We start from the raw sequence: 25,460 nt of genomic DNA, 5'->3' as shown, positions 1-25,460 counted from the left end.
CTTTGTGGATGCTTCAGACATGGCCATAGGTAGCACCCTGATGCAAGAGGCACAGGAAGAAATGGATCAGCAATTGTTGCTGCATTGAGCTTCTTATAATCTATGCGGACTCTTAGCTTCTTAGCTTTTCATTCTTCTTTGGGACAATGACTAACCACTCTGCTTTGTCCACCGAATATATGAATCTAACCTTCAACAACTTATCTATTTCTTCCTTGACTTCCCATACATAGTTTGGGTTCATTCTCCATCTAGGATCACTTAGGACACCACATGTCCTCTTATATATTGATGATCACCTCAGGAGCTGCTACAATGTCACAATCATGAACTTTCTCTACATTTCTGCAGTCTCTATGGCTAGTGCCTTTGTATCAATGCTTTTTGGGAGCTCTATCAGCTTCTATGTGGGTACTATCTGCAAGAGAAGTTTTTGCATGTAATTAGGCATCAAGTGTGCAAGAATTAGGCATCAAGTGTGCAAGAATTAGTCTAGAGTTATGTTTAACCTCATTTTGCTCAGGTCTTCTCACAACTCATACTCCACTTACGTCCCACTATTCTTTTGATTGCATGGATCCTTTTTCTCTAGGTTCCCTCTTCCTTATCCATTTTCGATCTAGGTTCCATTTGCCTCTTACCTTTGGTATTTTCACGATTTTGTTAAACTGGATAGCCTCGGGCTTCTTCTTTTCATCTCCTACGTATTCTAGTTGCCTTGTGGCCTTTTTCCCTACAGCTATATCTTCTTTCCTTCCACTAGAGTGGTCTTCTTTGGATTTCCCATAGCTTTCCCTTCAAGGTACGGGTTTTCTTGCATCGACCAGATCACCCCTCGTGCATTCTACACGAGCCTGGTTACTTTCTCTTCTGATTGTTTTGATTTTTTTCATCAAATCTTTATGACCTTGTTATTGCACTCCTGGGAGCTTCTTGCACTCTTCCGAGTGTAGTGTCCACTTTCACCACATTCATAGTTAGATTAGATCCCACCTAGAATTGCATTTCTCAATTCTCTTACATCTTGTAATTCCTGTTGATGTCTGCAGTCTGCCCATCTCTGACCAGGCATGTTGCAGTAGTAATAAGCAGGTTAATCTTACTCCCTTTTGGCTAAACCTTTCACCTCCTGCTCCTCTTCCATATACAGGCAATTATTTTGAGATGCCATGGCTACCTAATTAATATCCCTGATGGTGGTTGCTACATTGATGCCTCCCTGTCACACCCTAGGATTCTTATTCCTAGTGTTGTAGTAGAATTTATTAGTGGTATGGTTGGTCCTACTCTACAAATGGTGCATAGCTGAGTAGGGGGAAGTTGACATTCCTCCTTAGTGTGCCCTTGATTTTTACACTTTGCACACATCAATCCCCGATCTGGATCTGTATTTTCTTTGCGTGTGCTCAAGTTTGGTTAGGGCAACCTTCATCCATTGCCTACTTCTTGCCTTTCTTCTTCTTGGGTTTCCACTCCTCTTTGGTATCCGACTCTAAACTGTAGTCTGTGTCAAAAGTGTCTTCATCTCTTTCTGACACCGAGGTTTCTTCTTCTTTCTCCTTGCCTCTCTCAAATTTATTTTTTTTCTTCTTAGGTTCTTTCTTATTTTTCCTTAAAGATCCTCTTTGCTCTCATTGTTCCTCCTACCACTTGTTCAAATGTCAGAGTTTGTAGAATAGATGAGACCACTGCTATCTTGAAGTGTTATCCACAAACTAGCCATAAACCATTCGCTTTTAGGGTAGTTGCTCTACTGGCCTGTCAGTTTAATCTAGTCTCATCATGAGTGCTCTGAACTCAGTAGCATAGTCTTCTTTGGGTCTTTTCTTTTGAGTGAGTCTTTGTAGCTTCATCGTCACTTTTGTGGGCATGTTGTCATTCTAGAATCTCTTCAGGAACACACTTTTGCATTCATCAAATGTTTGGAAGTGCTCCAGACCATACTTGCGTACCAACTGGTAGCCTTGCCACTTTTTGGGCTATGGAGCACTCATCAATCTTTTCCTTGAACTTTGGGTATTTTAATGCCGTTGTTATTGGTCAGAGTTGCTTTAATCTTCTTGCTTGTTGCTCTAGTTGTTCTGTAACGCCTCCGCTACGGCTGCGTCTTCCTCAAGCCGCCATAGCCTAGGCGTGGAGAAGAAGAGAGGGTGGAAGTCGGTTCACCTCCCAACCATATAATGACGAGTTAGGGTTTCTCGTTGGGTTTTATACCAAAACCCTAGCCTGTGTCCACACCTCCTAGCCCGGCCGCCCATCTTACTTAAGAGCCATGCTAACTTAGATGTGTACACACATCGACCAAACCCTAACACCCATTAACCCCTGAACCCCGCTAGCACTAATAATACTCTCGAGACTCCGAAAGCTATTAACTTATGCTAGGGTTCGACTTCCGTAGGACCATAGTCCTGACATTACTCCCCCCTTCGAAAAGAGTTTTCGTCCTCGAAAACAAAAGTGGGGAAACGTTTCCTCATCACACTAATGTTTTCCCAAGTGGAGCCTTCCTCTGGACGGTCCTTCCACTTGATAAGAGCTTGTTTTCGAACTTGGTGGCGAGTACATAACATGTGGTAATCCAATACTCTTTCTGGTTCATGAGGCAGTATTGGAGGTTCCACATATTCTACCAAGAAAGAATCATCCACCGGCCTTTTATGACCCATAAGGCGTTTCCTCAAACGGCTTACGTGAAAGATGGGATGAACCTTGGAATGTGCTGGTAACTCAAGTTTATAGGCTACTGGGCCCACCTTCTTGAGTATCTTAAACGGTCCACAAAATCGGGGCGACAATTTTGGTACGGGACCCGTTTTTAAACTGGTGGAGTTTTCTGGTACCTTCAGAAACACCCAATCACCTTCTTGAAAGTGAAGTGGCCTACGTTTCTGGTCCGCAAACTTCTTGTAACGATCTTGCGCTTGACGAACATTTAATCGTGCAAGGCGCAACATATCCATATGGTCTTGGATAAAATCCTTAACCTGACTGATTTTCTCATTCGCCAGTCCCACCGACACTGGTGAACGTGGCTGAAAACCATACATCAACATGAAAGGGATAAAGCCTGTCGAGACATGCTTTGCACTATTGTAAGCAAACTCAAGAATAGGCAAATAAGACTCCCAATCAGATTGTTTTTTGCTGACATATGCCCTAAGCATATCTTCCAGCACTTGATTAACCCGTTCAGTCTGACCATCTGTCTGCGGATGATCAGCTGTACTAAGGTTCAACATAGTACCCAGCTTACTGAATACTGCTTGCCAAAAATGGCTGTTAAACTTGCGATCGCGATCACTGACAATATTGGACGGTAAGCCATAAAGTCGGTAAACATTCTCCATGAAAAGGCGTCCCAATTCTGGAGTTGTAACTGTTTTCTTAGTAGGCACAAACCTACAAAGCTTGGTTAATCGATCCACGATTACCCAAATGGCATCATGTCCGCGATTCGTTGTGGGCAAGCCCGTTATAAAATCCATAGAGATACTTTCCCACTTTCCGTCGGGAATCTCTAATGGATGCAGTAACCCGCCAGCTTTAAGACGTTCTGCTTTGTTCACTTGACACTTCTGACACTGCAGAACATAGTCAGTAACATCCTTGTGAAGTCCAGGCCAATAGAAATGCTTTCTTACGAGAGCATACGTTTTGCGAATGCCCGCATGACCTGCACTTGGACTATCATGACACTCAAAAAGAATTTGGCGCCTAGTGTCTAAGTCCAATGGAACACAAACTCTCCCCTTGTGGAGTAAGTATCAATCATTGATGGAAAAGTTTTTCCATCGCTGTAGTTCATCTTGTGATAAAGAAGAACCATGTGTGGAAGAACTGGGAACACTACCGTGTGAGTGAGAGGGACCCCTCATTTGAACATGATTCCACACCTTTGAGTATGTTGAATCTTGCTTGCATTTGCCTCGTAAAGATTCTAACAATTCGCTTTTCAACTCTGTGAATAACAGCGAATTAATCTCTGGCATACGACTCAAAGCATCAGCTACAATATTGTAACGTCCTTTGCGATAGCGTAGCTTGCAATCATACTCCTGAAGGATCTCAGCCCATCTGGCCTTTCGACCCTGCAAATCTGTTTGGTTCATAAACCACTTTATGCTTTCGTGATCAAAAACAATCTCGAATTGCGCACCATATAAGTAATGTCGCCATTTTCGTAAGGCATATATGATGGCAAAGAGCTCACGCTCGTAAGCTGAGTAGTTTTGTTGAGCACGATTGAGCTTCTTGCTCTCAGGATGACCATCTTGAATGAGAACCGCACCCACTACCTTAGCACTGGCATCCGTTTCAATCACAAATGGTTTTTGAGGATCCACAATTGCCAAGATGGGAGCCGTAGCCAAAGCAACTTTAAGCTTATCAAAGATACGTTGTTGCTCCTCACACCATTGAAAGGTAATTGCCGCACCTTTCAATTGATCAGTCATGGGAGCGGCAATCTTTGCATAACCATTCACATATTTGCGATAAAATCCTGCCATTCCCAAGAAGATTTGAAGTTCTTCCTTACTTCGAGGTGTTGGCCATCGCATAATAGCATCAACCTTACTAGCATCCATAGCAATTCCGTCTGCAGAAATTACATGACCTAGGTATTGTATGCTATCCTTGAGAAATTCGCACTTACTTTCTTTCGCGTAAAGTGCATTCTCGCGTAGTAACTGAAAAACTTTTTGTAAGTGTTCCAAATGCTCTTCTAAAGTCGAACTATAGACCAAAATGTCATCAAGAAAGACAATGACAAATTTGCCTAAGTACGGCCTTAGTACGCTATCCATAAGCGTCATAAACGTTGCCGGGGCATTAGTAAGCCCAAACGGCATAACCAAAAACTCATAGTGTCCAAAGCGAGTCCGGAACGCAGTCTTGGTTATATCATCAGCGTTAATACGCACTTGATGATATCCTGAACGTAAATCAATTTTAGAAAAATACTTCGCACCTTTGAGTTGATCAAACAACTCATCTATCTTAGGTAGCGGGTATTTGTTCTTAATGGTTACCGCATTCAAGGAGCGATAATCCACACACATGCGCATGGATCCATCCTTTTTCTTCACCAAAAGAATGGGCGATGCCCATGGTGAAGCACTATGGCGAATGAAGCCCTTACTAAGGTAGTCAACAAGCTGACGTTCCACCTCAGCTGCTTCAGTCGCACTAAGCCTGTACGATGGCTTACTAATTGGTTTGGTGCCCGGAATGACATCAATGCGATGAGGCAAAGCTCGTTTGGGTGGCAAACCCTCTGGTAAATCATTAGGAAAAATATCTTTAAATTCTTGTAATAGTTGTTGCAAAGAAAAAGCATTAACTGGTTGCTTAAGATTATTTAAAGAGATTTTAGAAGAAGGTAAAGAGAAAGAAGGCATCGCTGAGGAAGATTCATTTGAAGAAGAAACATCATGCACATCAAACCCACTAGTTTGCGACACACAATAACAAAAATAGACTTCTTCTATTTGATTACTATGCTCCAAAAAAGAGAGTTCGGCATTACATATGAGTGGTGTTGGGGGTACATCACGTTTCGCAATAAGTAAAACATGCTTACCATTGGCCTCAAACGTAAACATATTATGTTCATAACTCCTTTTGAGTGATGACCCTAACCCATACAACCACTCCCGTCCTAAGATGATATCCACAGACATATTCATCACTTGAAAGTCAAGAACCATAGTGTGTTCTTGCACAAACACAGGCACTTGCCGTACTAGAGTATCCCACACATCGTGATCATCCCCTTGAATGGTGGACACCACATAACGATGAGAACTCTTTGTCTCCGGTAACTTTAATTTCTTAACTAATGCATAGTTCAAGAAATTGTGCGTGGCACCATCATCAATGAGAATATGTACTCGATGACCATAAATGGAGCCATGCATATGGACCAAATCATGTGGTCCAACTGTCTCTTGCCACATAGATGCAGTGAGATTACACTCATGCATCTCGGCAGTGTGCGAAACCTCTACCGCAGAATACTTAGGATCAGCATCCAAGGGAAGCGTTTGCACCATGTGTACAGCCTTCTCCTTGACCTTATCCTTATTCTTGCGAGGTAACTGTGGACAATTTTTCTTCTCATGATCACTACCTAAGCAATGATAACATAGTTTCTCCTTCTTGGCCCGTTCATAGTCTTGTGGAGACAACGGACCACTTGACCCTTTAGACTTCTTTGTGTTTTCAGTAGAATTGCTGGCAAGTTTACGCTTATTAGCATTAAATTGCGAGCCATTGAATTTGACCGGTCTATCCATGCCCTTCTTATCCATGGTGTCATCAAAGATAAGGGCACTTTGGATAGCCGCTTCCAAAGTTTTAGGATACTGGGTTTTAACCTTTGCCTGATATTCTTTATCAAGGCCTCTAACAAACCCACGAATCTTTTGAAAGTCGTCCAAACCGTCTAGCTTGAGAATGACTTCACGGTATTTGGACACATACTGATTAAGTGTAAGACCTTCCATCTTGCACTTGTCCCAGGCTGTCCAACTCCGATCTTTCTCGTTTTGCGGTAAGAACTCCTTTTTAAAAGCTGCCGCAAACTCCTCCCAAGTCTTAGGGCGAGTTTCAATAGGTAGACTCATCCACCACTTGTAGGCTTTACCTTCAAGTGTGAGACTCGTCTCAGTGACCATAACAGCAACGGGAGTGCGGCGTAAGTAATGCAAGTCCGTCCTCTTGTGTAAAAATGTATGGACCGCATCCTTATTACGATCGCGCTCCTCTCCCTTAAACACAGGCGGCTTCACGTTTTTCAACATAGCCCCTTCCTGCGTTGGAGAGGGTGCAATAGACTCGACTGTAGGATTTGGAACAACAGGAGGCATAACTATCGGAATAGGCCCTCCACTTGCCGCCGCCGATCCACTTGCAAAACGTGCCATAAATTCAGTAAAAAGCGTGCTCATGTTTGTGAGATTGGTATTGACATTTGTTATAGTGCGCTCAAGTGCAACTACCCTTGAAGTGAGACGCCCAAACTCTAACGTGTCTACCAAACCATAATCGTCTAGTGGACTCGCACCCCCTTCGGCATCGGTCATGTTGGCATCCCGATCAGGCGCAACGGCCTGTCGCGAATCACCCACACCACCACCCAAAGGGCGTGCCTCACTAACATCAGGCATATCATTCTCAAAATCAAAGTGAACATGAGACGGTTCCGCTGAGGCCATGGTATGCACATGCTTACAAATAGAGAACGGATTACCTTCAAAAGCGAACTCCAATTGAAGTGTCGTAGAAGAATTCCTCTTGCATGCACGGAAATCGAGAAGAAATCACCACTCGAGTCGTCAATCAACACATGCATGCAAAAAAATGTGTTGCATGTAGCATGTCGTTGAAGATCCGTCCACCAAAAACTTCCAAACTCCTCTCACAAATTGAAGGAAGGAAAGTTGAAGGTGAAAAGGTCACTTTCCTTGTAGTTTGTGTCACTTTCCTTGTAGTTTGTGTCCTCCCTTGAAAGAATAAGTAGAGTTCTTTTGAAGAGAAGAACAACACAAGTGAAAAGGTGAAGTGGCTAGCACACTTGCCTTGGAGCTTGAGGTGGTGGGTTCAAAACCCCACTCCTTGGATGGTGAAGCCTCCCCCTTGTGCCACTCAAGTAAGGGAGAATTCTCGCGCGCTCGCCAACGGCGCGCCAACGATCGCTCACCGATCGCCTTCTAGGACTGCCGGACTGCCTTGGGCGTCCGCTGTGGTGGCCGTACGGACGACGGGTAGGCGGCGGCGGCGCTCTCGTTCTCTCAGACTAATCCCCCCAAGCCCAGCTAAACACATCTCCCTAGTATGATCGCGAAAAGTGTCGTTATCTGGTCAAGACTCAACACTTCAATAGTTCTAAACCACTTACCTGCATCACCTAGCCAAGCTATTTGACTATGCCTAAAATAGAGTAAGGGTTAGGAATCGCCCATATCGACTGTGTGTGTCTGGGAATGTCTGGACGACTAAACTGCAAACTAGTAATTTAGACAACGAACTACATAAGACCTTGCAGAGAGACTATTTCCTAGTACAAGCGTACATGTATACTTAGTTAAATGAAATTAACAACACAATACTCCATACAGATTGTTAGACTATTGCATTGCTAATCATGACAACACAGTCTATATGGTAGGACAAAATACAATAGTGCCTTCAGTAAACCTCAATTAAGCTCCCACTGGACTCTTGAATGTGTTAACCCCACTACTCTGCCTAGCATTCCTTATATGCACTCCCAAGTTATTCCAAACAAGGAAGTGTCGGCTGTGGTTCACGATGCGTTGGTTTTCGGTCAAGAACAGTTAACACGGTGACAACTGTAGGGCTGTAATTCTCTTGCAAACAGCTCTCTACAGCAGCAGGTACAGACAACGGAGTGTTCTTGTGCCAACAGCTCTCGGCAGTAGCAGGTACAGACAACAAAAGGCGATGGCTCTCTCTAGCCGAAACAGGCGATGTCCATCTTAGTTCACGCGCATTGCCCTTTCTCTCGTAAGCACCAGCGAGACGACCCTCTCTCTCTAGGAACACAGACGAAGGGGCGAGTCTCTCTCTCTCCACACACACACACAGACACACACACACACACACACACACACTCTCATGCACACACAAAACATGCATGCACGCACGTGCAAAGTTTGCATGCCACGCATACCTAATGTCTTCGGATCATTCATGCCTAAAATGGGTGAAATTACAAGAATTCTCAATATATTATGTATAAAATGCGTGAAATTCGCAATTTCTTACAATTTCAAGTTTAATCCCAAAAAAAAAAAGGAATTCTCAATTTTAGATTCATTAGAAATGTTTCCATTCTCACCGGGCTAGGAGGATGCGATAAGAAAACACTGCTAAATGTCGGAGGTTGCTTATAAGATAGCAAGTCCCCTTCAAGCTTTGCGATGACTGTATGATCATCGTTAACATCAGCAAGGTTACTTGGACTCAATTCCAAGCGTGTCTAAAAGATCATACAAGAAAACACTAGTCAAACGTAGTCAAAATTTTGTATTCATAAGTTTTCCAAACAAGTTTCCATCAAATAAACTCAAATCTTTCACCTATAGTTCTTTTTCTAAAGATGAACATAAAGACAACCTTACAAGGATAATGGGATATTGTGCATTTTTTAAACATGGGGTTATTGCGTAGAGTGCCTCCATAACTTTCTATATGGAATTTTTATATTGTTTAAGAAAAAGATAACCTCATCATGATTGAGATATGAGATTCCACAATGTGTATAGAAGAGAGATAAGAGGCGAATGTCAATAGTTTTTACACATGGGGGTCCACCATCCCAAGTAACTCACATATTTTTATCAACAAAATATTCTAGATACAACTTTGATTTAACAAATTAAGGACCATTTTTTGTTTATGTCGAACATGTCATATAAAAGGGCTTAACAAAAATATAAGTACATATTCTTGAAAAATCCGACCTTATAGAAATAATCAGTTGTGAAACTTGATGTTTTAGTACCCCTATCATAAAAATAAAAAGCCTCACATTTTAAGTGGACATTACAAAAATTTGTTGAATATTAGTGATGTTATTAAGAAAAGAAACTTTCTAAGGAATGAAGAAACTTCTAACATTGTGCCAAATTCTTTTTTTTTTCAATTGATCTATTTACCACCATTACTTCAATGGTGGTAAATATGATAGTATATTGTATATAAGGAGCATATAGGTTAAAAAAGTATATGATAGTATATTATATATATAAGGGGAATATAGGCTTAAAAAGTCTTGCTAAGTATATTGTATATAAGGAGTATATAGGTTAAAAAAGTATATGATATCATATTATATATAAGGGGAATATAGGCTTAAAAAGTCTTGCTAAGCATCCTCCATAGGTTCAAGCTAAGAATACATTTCAATTAGCTAGTTAGGTAAACAAATCGTCAAAATGCTAGTGGCTATTTCCCCCCCTTTAAAATACATCTTTCTCTTCCCTTATGTGTGTGTGTGTGTGTGTGTCTTTTTTTTTTTTGTAAAAAATGGATGGACAAACCATAGGAGGAGGCTAAATTGTTGATTAAGGTTAGCACAAATAATTTTTTTCTATTGAAAAGAAAACATCATCCCTATGATTGCTATGCTATTGCAATTTCTACGTGCACCTATTCAATGGACCATAGATCCATGCAATTTGTACATGTGTCCCTCTGCATGGAATCACGAGAAGTGATTGCTCCCCGTGGATCTAATATAGATCCATGTAGTTTGTACATGTGTCCCCCTCAACAGGAATCACAAGAAGTGATTGCTCCCCATGCACCTTTATGGCCATTTACTATAAAGACGTGTTGGGCTTGGCGATGTGGTCTAGTCCCACATCCTTAAGAGGTAGGCCATATCTCCTTGCTTAACGGAGAGCAATGCCTCTTTTTTTCTTTTAGTGTGAGACTGGGTACAAAATGCCACTACAGTGGATTTGAACTCCATGCCTCTTGTTAGAGAGGCACATGTACTATCATTAGGAGGTAGGCTGTAGGAGGTAAGGCATGGGTACTATCACTAGGCTGAGCCTAGGAGGTAAGGTTATAAATTTGAAGACTTTCTCAAGCTCTACAGTTCAATCTCTTGCTTGACTAGCTGTCCCTCATATGGTTTCAAAAATTGGAAAATGTAGTGTTTAACACTTAATTAAATGATGCAATCCATCTTTTTTGGGGGTGTGCAATGCAATGGCAAGGGTATATATGTAATAGCAACTACCACTATGTTGTCAACCCACTTTTTTTAATTAACAAATCCTACTTTAAATCATAGGCCCCTGGTTTTCCATAATTTTTCCTAGTTTACTTTCGTAGTTTACCCTCTTCCCTAGTTTACTTCTCCTATTTTATCGGTCATGAAAGAGATGCCATAAAACTTTATCGGTCACTTTCTTAGTTTACTTTTCCTAGATCAGACGGCCTTAAAACGACAGTGAGATGCGACTTTCTCTCAATCATTGATCTCACTTGAAAGGGGTCTTAAAGACCCAATGCCATATAGTGCTGAGGGTGGGCTAGAGCATGAACACTATTTACCCCGCCCTCCTTTCAATTCTTAAAGTTGAACCCAGCTGGGGAAGTTGACTCTCAAGAAGTCCAAGTATCCTATATTTTTCCTCACGAGAAGTCCACGTATCCTATATTTTTCCTCACCAAGATCCCATAAGGCCATTGTCCCCACCAATTTCAAGGCTATCTGTGGCCACAATTTGTGAGCAATTTGTTAATGGTGTCCCATGGCATAGTTAACCAATAGGTTTCCGACGTACTTAACTAACATGTTTTTGGCATAATTAACTGTGCTATGGAAAAGCCCGAGACTAAGCTTCATTAGAAGTGATAGGGGCATCAATGCTAACAACTTGATCCAATATGGATTAATTTGCTGAAAATGAGTTGTAATTGTAAAGCTTGTGTAGAGTCATGTTGAGAGAAATCTCATGTCAAACATTCAATTTATTTTAACAATTTTTGTTAGCCTTGATTAGCCCTGGATAACACAAACAGACTGCATTTGTCGTATGCAACTCACGTGTTTTCAAAGCTTGATCATCCATAAAAGAATGCAAGTAAAGAGAAGGTATCAGAGCCTGGTTAAGGTTGTAAACAATTGTCATCAACCTCATCAACAAGCACAACTATTTGTGTGAGAGAGAGAGAGAACAAGGCGTTGCAAGCAGCACCCCCCTGCACATGCAAATATCTACGACTGGTAGCTTATAGTAGTAGCATCCACAACATGTTTCTCGAGCTCCCTTAGCAGCAAAAGAGAGCCCTCAGGCATCACTAACTTCAAGAGAGCAGCAACAAGAGATATACTAGACAAAAGAAGAAGCTAAGTCTTCATCATCGCTCTGCGACAACATTAAAGAGAAGCTTGATTCATCTGAAGTTAAGTTACTGAGCAAAAAACCCAAGTTTTTTCTTCTTCTGTTGGGTACCAACAAAAAAGGTTGGAGAAGCTTGTTGTGAGGTACCAATGACGAGTTGACGTAAACGATAAGTCTTTCCTCTTTTGCCGCAATGACGAGTTGACGTAGACGACAAGTCTTTCCTCTTTTTATGGTTATTAGTGTACATGTGTCCAAGAGTATCGTGTACACTCATTGCTAATTTGAAGAAAGAAAAGCAAAGGATTTTAAGCTTTGGCATGAAAATAGGAAGAAGGTATGTTATGTACTCGCATACATACCTTAGAAATCTTGGCATGATTATTGAGGAGTGTGGATGTGTGGGAATAAAAAATGGCTACAAAGATTTTGTGACAAAGGGTTGCAAAAAAATTGATGTGTTTATGTGAGAAGTATGTGTCTCATGAGACAAAAAGGGGCAAGGAGTGTACGTCCTTAAAGGGTCATGTTGTTGGAAACGTGAGTCCACCTCCCAAGTTGAAAGAAGTTGTTTTTGCAAAGTTAATGACGGGTTGCAAGAGGTTATGTTCAAAATTGGTTCTTGCCTCATAAGACATTAGTCGGTCAATTTGTGAAAGGGCTACAGTGATAGGATGTGTGATTCCCATGGTTCTTTTTATGCAAGACACAAAAAGGGGGGTCAAAAGAGGTGCAAGCATGGTTTTGTTTGTCTTACAATTAAGAAAAAAGTTAAGGGTTTTAGTATTTGGCACGTGTCAACACACTAATGGAAACGTAGTGTATTGGTGAAGTTGCTCTTAGCTAATTGAGCAAGGCTGACTTTTTTTGTCTTCCAAATAAGAAGAAGTTATGGGTTTTAGTATTTGGCTCGTGTGTTAACACAATGATGGAAAGGTAGTGTGTTGGTTAAGTTGCTCTTAGCTGATTGAGCAAGGCTAGCATGAGCCAAGGAGTGGCTTGTTTGTTGATTATGCACCTACCAATTCCTTAAGAGGAACTTCGTGAAAGTGAAATGCCCTTAGAAGACGGTTGCATGTTACAACAAGAAACATGCAAGATGTGAGCTCTATAATAATGAGCTCTTGTAGCCATATTTATGGCTAGGTCAACTAAAATATAGTTTCAGGAAAGAGACTGAGACTTAGCTTTAAAAGACTATGCAACTCAGAATATTTTCTAGATTTGTTCGCTTTTGCAAGGAAAGAAAGAAGTCAAATGGGTCATTGCGAGAAGACTATTTCTCAATGGAAGCTATAATGAAGACAAAAAAGTTCGCGATCATTTGAAGATACAACATGAGGTTTGTTGAAGCTCAAAGGACATGAAGACACGGATATAAAGAGGTTTCTACCATAAAGTTCAAAAGATATGCAATGCTTGGTTGAAAGAGAAATTTGAAGGTTTTCAATCTTGGCTTAGTGTGCAAGAGATCAACCTAAGCTCAACCCAAGCTTGAGGGGAAGTTTTGAAAATATAGTAAGCTTAGATTGTTGTGCAAGCTAGCTACTTTTGTATAAAGCTATATATATAACGCAACCAACAAGTTTAGAGAATAGATGTTTCCAACTTGATATTTTTGGATCTCTTTCATCAATTAAAGAGATTAAAGAGAAGGTTTTGTACATAAATTTTTGAGAAAAGAAGTGGAGAGTTTGATGCCACTATAGCCTTGCCTCTTTTATCATCGAATGGAGTAGGCATACACTCTAATATGCAAACCTAAGTACTAATGGCTCATTTTCTCTTCATAAGTCAGATCTCCTCACCGAGGAATCAGTTGCAAAACCACCAACCATCACTATAGGTATCACTTGGACCATTGAGAGAATAATGCGTGCTCAAGGACACACTTGCTATTGAGGACAAGAAGAATGAAGAGACATTTTAAGAGCTAGCTATTTAGTGTTGTAGTTGAATAAGAGACATAAAGATGTATGAGTTAACGTACTAGATTTGAGAGATGAGGGGACGAAGCAATGTGTTCACTTGGACCATGACATGGCATCTTTTTAAATATCACTTGGACCATGATGTATTTATATCTTTTTTAAATATCACTTGTATCATGACATGGCATTTCCACCATCCAAGATATTAATGACAATTTATAATACTCCAACATTCCTTATCATTTTATATTATACAGATTACTTTGATCAGATCTGTAAGAGATTGGTAAAATTATCCATATAAATGCTACACATCATTGCTTATAACTTCATACTTTATAGATTACTTTGGTCACATCTATAAGAGATTGGTAAAAGTATCTATATCAAAGCCAATAAATTTTGATTAAATGTAGATCTATGCAGCTCTCAATACATTTAAAAAAAGTCTAAATTTTAAGGGATTTATAAGAGAAAAAGAGAATATAAATGATGTATATTACAGGTATTTACATCGAAAATGAATCCTCTACAGAGAACCTAAATTTTGAAAATCCTATCAAATTCAAGTTTTTGAAGGTTATAGGAAAACTAGAACTCAAAGCACAATATTAAGGGATTATTCTCTTCCACAATTATCAGTGTGTATATGCTTACTAGCTCATGATATATGATCATGCCACTTTATAATATTTTTTAAAACCTGAATACTTTTGAGAGATTTGTGTCTATATAGGAGTACACTATAAGAGGACACTAGGCATTCAAACTTTGTGTACCAAACGCATGCCAGAAATTCTTTCCCTAACAAAAAGCTCCTTGACTACTTAAAGCAAGAATCCTATACTACAGCTAACCAAAAAATACAACTAATATCAAGCTTTATTCATTCTTTATAATGACAATTATCTCTAAAACAACTTTGACATTTTATTCACTAGATTGTTAAGTCCTTGTCACAAAAATCTTTGAACATCAATCTCCTTAATTCATCTAAGAAAGGAAAAAATGAACTAGATGATTGTCCTTGAAGTAACTTTAAAAACCATAATTCATTTTAAGCCAAAGAAGTGCAAAGAAACATTAAACGTGGAAAAAACGGTTATACCATGACATTTAGGGATATCTTAAGTGAGGCAATTCATCTTGATAATCTTAAGTTCCTATAGTTTTGGCATCTAAAAAGTAATGTCATTTAATCTTTTTGTATAGTTTGGTATCATACCACTGTGTTTTCATAACCAATAGAGATGTCAACATAGATATGAAACTCCATAGTAGCCAAGCCAATCACAAATGTCGGAAACCTATTAAGCAATGCAAAGGTGTCAATAACATGTGTGCATGGATGTATGTATGCAATGCATGAATGTGTGTGCGTGCGCGTGCACGTGCAACGCAACGCACCGTGCATGTGCATATGTTAGAGAGAGAGAGAGAGAGAGAGAGAGAGAGAGAGAGAGAGATGTTATTAACATTTACAAAAGACCCAAAGGGTCTATTTGACCAAAAGCTATGACATCTGATCCATGAGTAAAGTGGATGTCAAGACGACATGAAAAAAGTAAAAGACTAGATGTCAAAAGGATAGACAAGCCAATGTACTACATAGTCCACGTGTGTACAATAAAGTAGGCAATAGAAGAACCACGTGTTATGTTGTCATCCTCATGGGCCGTGCACCCAAGCCTCAATATCAACCATCTATTGGTATGGGTCATCAGTTGGGAGCGGGGGTATCTAGCTTTCTAGAGGGGCTATGCTCTCTCTTAGAGGACTCCCCGAGTGCGTGATGCAAGCCTACCCCCGTGGATCTGGAGGTTTCTCACTCTATGGGGATGTCGAGCTTTGTTCTAGTAGACGTATCTCAAGGAATCTCATACAGGCTGAGTGTCAAGTTGAGTGTCAGCACTAGGGCTCTATACTAGGAGCCAAAGAAGTCAATAATAAATGCATGTGCAGTATCCCACATCGTAGGTTGTTGTCGCAATAGTCCATGTATGTGGCATCTGAACTCCAGTAGATCTCTATAATGTATCACCTATGATAAGGGCCCAGATCCGTCCCTAAAGCATCCACATATGTCATAGTAAATTGGGCATCTAAGTATGTACTGATCCCTTGTACTATAAAGCCTACATACTTGTACGACGTCTCGTGGGATGCCCTCTTCTCTTAATGTGCCTCCTATGCAAGGTCTAACACATGCATGGGGGCATCACTCTTAAGAAAACCCCTATATCATGTGTGTGCGAAGGGTCCAAAAAAATAGGTCTATATACATGATCTTTGGAAATATACATGGTATTTCTTGTATGTAAAAACATGCAATGTCAAGGAAGCACCAATGAGGACATATGGTGAGACCTTATAGGGAAACAAAAACTTAGAGAGAGAGAGAGAGAGAGAGAGAGAGAGAGAGCAATCATGTTATCATCCTTGGATATACGATCATGTTACTAAGCCTTGTCTAGGAATTTCTTATGGGAGCTCAAAGTCAAATGAGATATTTGTTATGCTCTCCTAAAGAAATTAGAGTGTTTAATATTCAATTCTACTAAATAGATCATACTCCAATATGCACCCAAAATCTTTTTCAATTTATTAATTAATGAATGTTGAGTTTTACTAAGGTGCACAAACGTTTCAATGTTGAGTTTTACTAAGGTGCACAAACGTTTCATGAGATAGTCGATAACCTAAGAGAAAATATATCTGAGAGAATCTATTGTTTATGGTAGTAGCACAAGTATCTCTTTGATCACGACAGAAGGGCTTTCATGCTGTCCTTGTAGGGATTGTGGCGAGCATCAGTTTAGGGCCCCTCTCTCTCAAAGATTTAAGAGCCTCGTCTCTCTCAGAGTATGTATCACCTCCCTCTCCATGCAGTAGTTGCATGGAAAGGTGAAGGAAGCATTCACTCGATGCATTCAAAGAGAGACTGATGTGCGCGCGAGACAAGGACGAAAACAAGGCGAAGGAGGACGGATGAAGGACGGTGCTGGCGTGTGAAACGGGGGTGCTATATGGTTTTGACAAGATGATGCTTGGGTGTGAGGCGAGAGAGAGAGAGAGAGAGAGAGAGAGAGAGAGAGAGAGAGAGAGATTGACACACGTGCGAGACAGGGAGGGAAAACATATTTTACTAAAGTTCAGGCTGAATAAGTAATTCAGACTTCAAAAAAAAGTGTCAGTATCACACTTCAAAAAAGCATCCATATCCGTACTGTAGAGGATCTGGATTCAGTGTGTTAAGAGCAAAATCTTTGTGGGCTACTCGGATTGTTAGGAATAGCAAAGTATTTTTTTCCCTTTTTAGAAAGTTCCTTTTCGAGAGATATAGGCGAACTTAAAGCTACACTCACACACACAACCCTACGCTAGAACCCACAACCTCTTGGTCAAGGTGGGTCATGATGACCTTTGCCACTCAGGCAAGTGCCCACTATTGAGAGAGAGAGAGAGAGAGAGAGAGAGAGAGAGAGAGATATAGCAAAGTATTTTTTAATTAAGGATATTAATTCTTCACACTCATTCGGTTTGGAAGAATACCCCACTTTGCTTCCAAACCCCCAACAGCCATACAGATCTATCAACCAGCTAATAAGCAATCTTAGATGCAATACTTGAAATTGGAAGCTGAAGTTCAACGCCGTGAAATGAAGTCCACTCAAGCAAAACAGTGTCTTAACTCTGTTAAGGATGTTGGGATAGACCTGAATTTCTTAGTTACAGTATCTTAACTCTGTTAAGGATGTTGGGATATCAGCTTTAATGGCTCCATGGACCATTGCGGGCACTAGTAGTGCAGAAAGCGGCAGAGCTTGGGGAGCAATGTTTGCAGGTCCATAACATATAGTCGTAGGGCCTGCTGGCTTTGACTCGAGCGGCAGTGAGGCATTAGGGTGTGGGGAAGAGTGCATGAAAGAGATGAAGAACTCAACAAGGAGAAGAGGAGTGGGTAGATCGGATGGCGTACATTAGGGAATCTTAATCCATTGTGCGCCGATGCTAATCCAAGGTTTTACTCAAGGGGCAAGCATGCATTGGTTTGGAGGACTCTAAGCCATGACTTAATCCACTAACATGCATTGGTTTGGATAAGGACTCTAAGCCATGACTTAATCCACTAACATGCATTGGTTTGGATAAGGACTCTAAGCAATCCACTTCTAAATAACCAAGCGCAAGGAATCTATAAAATCGTGCTAATGCAAGGAACCAAAAGTGACGGCCAAATTATTGTGTGTGTGGTTTCACTCCATAATGAAACCAAATTATTGTGTGTGTGGTTTCACTCCATTATTGTGTGTGTGGTTTCACTCCATAATGAAACATTTACACAAAAGGTTAAAGATTAAGTATTTCACACTCACTCCCGCCCTAAGTACAAAGGAGATGTAACACTTGTGTATATTGCTTGGGCCCACGTCTGCCATCTTTGTCCACAAACAAGACCTTCTTTCAAGACCTACAATCAAGACATATCGTCCAAGTTTGTAATATTTTTAAGTTTATGGTATGTGCAAAGGTTTATCCACGCTTTTTGAAGTTTTAAATATTTTGAAGTCTATGGTATGTACAAAGGTTTATCTATGTTTTTTTTTTTTGGGCAAATGCTCAAGCTCAACGTATTTTTGCCTAGGGTAAGTTATCTCATGAAAGCACATGAGACATGCAAAACATTATCCTCAAGGGGCTAAATTTATGATCGAGCCAAGTCATTAGAGTTTGCATTTCTTATGAAAGCACATGAGACATGCAAAACATTATCCTCAAGGGGCTAAATTTATGATCGAGCCAAGTCATTAGAGTTTGCATTTCTTATGCATGTCACATAAGCACGTGAGATCCATTCACACAATCTTTGTGTTCCATTCTCAAAATTTGCATGTAATTAGATCAAAGAACATAGTTGCATAAGTTATCATTAAGACCAAGAAGATCAACAATTGGTTTGGAGCTACATTAACATTAGAGGGTTCACAGTTCCACTGTCTTATAAGGAAAAGAGCCACAGATTTCTATTATGGAAGACCCACTATAGTAGTTTGAGAGGGGATGGGTTGTGTGTGTGTGTGTGTGTGTGTGTGTGTGTGTGTGTGTGTGTGTGTGTGTGTGTGCGCGCGTGCTGGAGAGAGAGAGAGAGAGAGAGAGAGAGGTTCTACGGAGAAGGGGGCGAACAAAGGGTATGGGGAAGAGTCCATGAAAGAGAGGTGAACTCTACGGGAAGGTGAATGGGAGTTGTGGGTTGGAGGAGGAGATAAAAATCCTCTTGGAACACTATAGATTATAGATCACCTAATCATGGATGAAGTATATTAGGAATTCCTAATTCACAATTAGCCAATGCTAATTTAAGGTTTAATCAAGGAACAAACATATGGTTGGTTTGAGTAAAGGCTTTTAAGCCATAATTAAATGCTTTAAGCCATATGGTTGGTTTGAGTAAAGGCTTTTAAGCCATAATTAAATGCTATGCTAAACAAAGAGTAACCAAGAGCAAGGAATCAAAAAAATCTTGGCAATGCAAGGAAACAAAAGTGAAAACCAAGTGTTGTAAGTGGTTTCACTCCAAAATAAAGTATTTACACAAAACATGGCAAAGATTACGAGCCTTTCACACATATTCCCTCCTAGCATCAGCCCCAAGTACAAAGCCTTTCACACTCATTCCCTCCTAGCACTAGCCCTAAGTACAAAGGACCTACACGTGTACACTATTGGCCCCTTTTAAGACTCATTCCCTCCTAAGCACTATCCCTAAGTACAAAGCCTTTCTCACTTATTCCCTCCTAGCATCAGCCTTAAGTACAAAGCCTTTCTCACTTATTCCCTCCTAGCATCAGCCTTAAGTACAAAGCCTTTCACACTGATTCCCTCCTACGCACTAGCCCAAAGTACAAAGCCTATTCCCTCCTAGCATTAGCCCTAAGTATAAAGCCTTTCACACTCATTCCCTCCTAGCATTAGCCTAAGTACAAAGCCTTTCACACCAACCCTGAGTACAAAGGACCTACACTTGTACATTGTTGGCCCCCTTTAAGACCATCTTTTTCTAGAGACAATACCTTTCAAGATCATTGCCCCCTTCCAAGCCATCTATGAGGATCTTATATCAAAACTGCAAAATCATTCATCATGGAGTGCGATGCTTGTGGGGAGTGAATTATAGAAATACTAAATTAAGAGAATCATAACATTGAGAGCACTTATGTGCCTGAGTATGTTGGATATAATTTATGCTCTTAAAAGGTAGGAACATTCTTTCATAGGGGTTGAATCTATGATCAAGACATATCATCTGAGCTTGTAGGATATTATAGATTATGGCAAGTGTAAAGATTAATCTATATACTTTTTTTCAAATGATCAAGGCTCTCCCCGTTTTCCTACATAGGCTAAGTTATCACAAAAGCACATGAGGCATGCAAATGTTTTTTCAACGAAGGTAAGCCATTAGAGTTTACATTCTTGTGCAAACTAAGATGTGAAATAAGTACATGAGAGGTGAGTACAAAATCTAGTTGTTCTACTTTCAAATTCTACATGTACATAGAAAGAACATCATAATTGCATAGTTTACTTTCAAGGCGAAGGAGTATAAATGATTTAACCTTTGGTTTGGAGCTACATAAACAATGGAGGGTTCATAATTTATGTGTCCCATAAGGAAAAGAGCCATGGATTTTTCTTATATAGAAGACCCACTGAAGTGGTTTGGTTTGGGGGGGAGGTTGCTGTGAAGGGGTGGGTGTGTGTGTGTGTGTGTGTGTGTGAGAGAGAGAGAGAGAGAGAGAGAGAGAGAGAGAGAGAGAGAGGATGTGTGTGGGTGGGAGTTGTGTGTCGAGGAGGTACCATACTATAGCTCATCTAGATCACCCAATTGTGGATGGAGTACATAGGTGACCTTAACCAATAATTAGTCCATGTTAATCAAAGAAAAAACATATGGATGGTTTGGAGAAAGAAATCTAATCCATGATGGCATCCAATGCTAAACAAAAAATAACTAAGAGTATCAAATCAATAATATGTTGGCAATGCAAGGAACCAAAAGTGAAGGCCAAATTTTGTGTAGTTTCACTAAAAAATAGAGCATTTATTTAAATAAAAAGGGTAAAGGTTAATGGCCTTTACCCTTTTTGGCAATGCAAGGAGCCAAAAGTGAAGGCCAAATTTTGTGTGGTTTCACTCCAAAATAGAGTATTTATATTTTTAAAAAAGGGTAAAGGTTAAGGGCCTTTCATACTCATGCGCTCTTAACCCTAGCTCTAAATACAAAGGACTTACACTTGTCTATATTTTTGGCCTCCTTACCCTTGGTTCCTTCTAAGCCATCTACAAGATCATTTGATGTACTATACCAAAATTCCAAATACCATTCAATGTGGAGTGGTTTAGGGCATCTTTCTCCAATTATAAGGTCTTTCAAGACGCTTGGTTCCTTCTAAGCCATCTACAAGGACTTGTAGACATTATACCAAAATTGCAAAGACCATTCAACGTGGAGTGTGATGCTTGTGGGGACATTCCTAAATCAAGAGAATCATGATATTAAGAGTAAGATAAAAAGTTATGTACATGGTGGATGCAACTCATGCTCTTAACATGTAAAATGTTATTTTCTAGGGACTGAATCTACAAGATGTATCACCAAAGTTTGTCGCATTTTGTAATTTATGGTGCAAAGATTTATGATTTTTTTTTTGGCAAATGATCAAAGCTTATCATGTTTTCTAGGCAAAGTTATCACGAAAGCACATGAGACATGTAAACATTATCTTCAAGGAACCGAATGTATTATCAAGTCCAATCATTAGAGTTTGTATTTCTTATGTAGACGAAGATGTCACATAAGCATATGAGATGTGCTCACCCAATCTCTATGTTCCATTTCCAAAATTTGCATGTACCTAGAAAGATTGGCATAGTTGTGCCAATGGGGATGTAGCTAGTGGTGGAGGGTCCAAACTAGCAATGGTGGATCCCACGTTCGAATCCCTCCTGACGCTCTTATTAGAGGCACCTTACCCACCTTTGAGCAGGTGCCTTCGGGTGATTTCTCATCACTGCAAGCTCAATGCCTACTCTGAAAGGATTGGACAAAGAGAGAGAGAGAGAGAGTCTCTGAAAGAAATGAAGAACTCAAAGAGGAAGATGAGTCAAAGTTATGGGATGGAGGAGGTAAAACTCCTCCTCACATTGTAGATTATAATGGAATCTTGATCCACAATTAGCCGATGGTAATCCAAGATTTAGTCAAAGAACAAATATGTGGATGGTATGGAGGATAAAGGGATCTAAGTTCAATGATGAACAAAGAGTAACCAAGAGGAAAAAATTAATAAAATTTCGGCAATGCAAAGGAACAAACAGTGAAGTCTTGGACATACCCAAAGAGTTCCCACTCTTGGGCTCGCTAACAACCCCGATTCCCATTTAGAGGAGATTCTAGTAGAGGCTCTAGCACTTGTAAAGGAGGAGCCAAGTATCCTACTTTCTACACGGTAGGTTGCCTACCAATGGAAATCTATTTTTGGCGTGGATCCCTCGTCCTAGATACCCAACTCCATCTGAGATAATGTATCATTGCTTATGGGAGTGGAGAGGAGAACAACTCAGTCTGGCCCACAACTTTTTGAGGGTAGGGGAGCACAAATCCTATTATACTTGTCCATAGGGGCATACCTCAGAGATATTTGCTTCAAGATATCCCCCAATCACGATACACACCACCTGCACTAAGTATTGACACAACTTGAGATACGGCATATTTGGATGGCCAGATGAGGGAATTCAAGTTTATGACACTCAGTGTATTTGCAATTACATGAAGTGACATCATTCACTCTTTTGACCACATAATCTTTTAGAGCTTATCGGGGACAAAGCATGCACTAGATTTATGACAGTAGAACCAAGGTATTTTCTTCTCCACTCCTATGGGGCTTTTATGGCAGTATAGTACCCTTGATTAGTTGAGATCTGTCTACCTTTCGATTTGAGATCTCCCTTCATATGATTCTATTTACTCAATGAAACTACTTTTTGCAAAGAAAAAAAAGTGAAGGCCAAATTGATGGCTTCCCTCTTCAATGAAGTATTTACACAAAAAAGGTGAAGGTCAAGGAACATTCACATTCACGTCCTATCAACCCTACCCATAAGTACAAAAGGACCTACACTTGTTTATATGGATTAGGCCCCTTTAGGCCATCTTTGTCCACTAACAAGACCTTTTAAGACCCTTGATCCCTTCCAAGCTCCTACAAGGACCAAGGGACATTATCTTGGAATTATGATGACCATTCAAAGCAAAGTGTGATGCTTGTGGGGAGTGAATTATAGCATTCCTAAATCAAGAGAATCATCGAGTTGACATTAACATTGTTATGTACAAGTGTATTCATGCTCTTTACTTTTTAGGGATTGATTCTACAAATTCTATTGTCAAGTCATATCGTTTGAGTTTAGAGCATCTGCAGTTTGATGTAGGTGCATAGCTTTATCTTCTTCTTCTTTTGCAAATGATCAAAGCTCATCGTGCTTTTCTACGAAGTTATCATGAAAGAACATGAGACATGCAAACACTATCTTCAAGGGGTTGAATTTATACTCAAGGCATATCAGTAGAGTTTGATTTTCTTATGCAGACTAAGATGCCACATAATCCCATGAGACGTGCTCACACAATCTCTTATGTTTCATTTTCGATTTTGCATGTACCTAGAAAGCTGAACGTAGTTGCAAGATCAAGGATGTAACCTTTAGTTTTGAGATACATGAACATTGGAGGGTTCACAATTTATGTGTCTCATAAGGGAAAGAGCATGGATTTCTCTTACAAAATACCCACTAGAGGTTGAAGGTGGAAAAACAAGGAGTGGTTTTACAATTGGAGTGGATTCTTTTCAACATAAATCAGAATAGGATAAATGGATAACATTATTCTCAAGTTCAAGAACTACCTCACTAAAAATGCAAAGTGGGTAAGTTAATATTACTTCAAGTACTATTCAATGAAGAGTCACACTGGTGATTTAATCTAGGCTTGCACTTGCATTATATTTTATTTATCATTCTTATTATAGAGTTTAAAGTTTTTGAGGGACTACACAAAACTATTCAAACAAATCAAAAAAGAACATGTGATCGCTTCCTCATTCATTACGTGTACGTTCACCTTTGGATGGAGCAATTTGTAGGCAAGAGGCATAAAATTTATAAAAACTCAAAGGAACGATCCTCACCATTGTGGATGCCATCTCAGACAATGCCTTGTCCCTTTGCGAGATATTTTTGCTGTGAGATAACACAACCACGGACACCCATGCATTACAAAACTTCAATAATGTAAAAAACGTCAATAAATAATGATGTTTACAAATTTTTTCTAAGAATAAGGCTTATGCTAAGGCTTCTATATTATCTTATTTTCTTAATTAAGGCTTATAGAATACTGGTTAGGCTTCTATATTAATTAAATGGATTCTCTCCCCCCCTCTCTCTCTCTCTCTCTCTTAACACTCACTCTCTCTCTCACTCTCTCTAACTCTCTTTCTCGATGGATGTCTTGAAATTCTATTTTGGCCGGACCCCTAGAGGGAAGCCTAACCTGTGGTATTAGAGCGTGGTTTAAGTGCAGGTTGCTCACGGTTAGGAACTCATACGAGCGTGGTTTAAGTGCAGGTTGCTCACGGTTAGGAACTCGTGGATGCACAAGGAGCATACATGAATTTCAATGGTGCCGATATCAATACACTTGTGCTCACACAAATGATTTCCGACGCTGAGGAAGCAAGAGGCATTCCTGATCTTATTGCTAACCTGAATTTAGCTGGAGCTCAACATAATCCACAACCAAATCACAATGGGCAGCATGTGAATGATGTTAACAGATGATAAGGATCCACTTATCAACAAAGGTATGCTCAAGTCATATTTTGCCATCTATATTTTATGGATCAGAAAATTCAGGAGAAATTGGTTTGAAGCTATGGAGGATTACTTAATTCTCACTCAACCGCTTCGATTTGGAGGTAATGCTAAATTATGGTGGAAATCTGCTTGTAAAAATAAAGGCATCGATGAGAGTGTTGTCACTTGGGATCGGATTCAAGATTTGTTTCTTGAGTAGTATTTTCCACCTCAGTTCAAATGAGAGAAGATGAATAAGTTCTTCAATTGCAAGGAAAGAAGAAGAACCATGGATGAGTATTACCGAAAATTTATGGCCTTGACTGTAAAGGTCAAGAGATTCAAGAACCCCTGCACTACTTGACAGTAGGTAACTAATCTACTATTCTTGCTGATGCATTGACTAGAGCAAAGACATATGAGGCTCGTCATGATATCTCAACCGCAAGAGAAGAAGGAATGATGTTGAGGGTTCTCGAAAGAAGCCATCAAGCTAACAAAGGGGTCAGTTGCCTCCTCAATACTCTAAAGGTGGGAACCAAGAACCTCACCAACCATTTAATCGAGAACCTCACCTTCCTCTTGATCTTTATGGGAAAGCAATGAGAGAGCACTTCTGTCTTAGCTGCAGATCATTCTGTAGATAATTGTCTGGTGGCTTATTACATTCCAGAAGCTGAATCAAGAGTATCAAGGATGGCCATGAGAAAAGGCTAATGCG

At 40.0% G+C, this 25,460-nt stretch overlaps 1 protein-coding gene and 1 long non-coding RNA gene across 2 annotated transcripts in view; one reads left to right on the top strand and one right to left on the bottom strand.

Annotated features, from left to right (window-relative positions):
* The window catches only part of LOC147622430 (protein HAPLESS 2-like), a 208,359-nt gene that overhangs the window by 71,852 nt on the left and 111,047 nt on the right, over positions 1-25,460 (bottom strand). The window contains exons 6-8 of the mRNA XM_086821904.1: positions 24,073-24,124; positions 15,045-15,126; positions 8,867-9,007 (exon numbers count right to left, since the gene is read on the bottom strand). Of these exons, the coding sequence (XP_086678030.1) occupies positions 8,867-9,007; positions 15,045-15,126; positions 24,073-24,124 (275 nt within the window). The remainder of the gene's footprint in view (positions 1-8,866; positions 9,008-15,044; positions 15,127-24,072; positions 24,125-25,460) is intronic.
* The window catches only part of LOC147622432 (uncharacterized), a 41,988-nt gene continuing 40,888 nt past the window's right edge, over positions 24,361-25,460 (top strand). Inside the window, exon 1 of the long non-coding RNA XR_015269441.1 lies at positions 24,361-24,747. This is a non-coding gene — a long non-coding RNA (uncharacterized LOC147622432). The remainder of the gene's footprint in view (positions 24,748-25,460) is intronic.

The sequence above is a fragment of the Cibotium barometz genome, chromosome 28 (genome assembly GCF_041138505.1).
Source record: "Cibotium barometz isolate CiBa-2024 chromosome 28, ASM4113850v1, whole genome shotgun sequence".
Classification (NCBI taxonomy): Eukaryota; Viridiplantae; Streptophyta; class Polypodiopsida; order Cyatheales; family Cibotiaceae; genus Cibotium; species Cibotium barometz.
The sequence above is the reverse complement of the archived record's forward strand: the minus strand, read 5'-3'. Positions and strand labels throughout refer to the sequence as shown.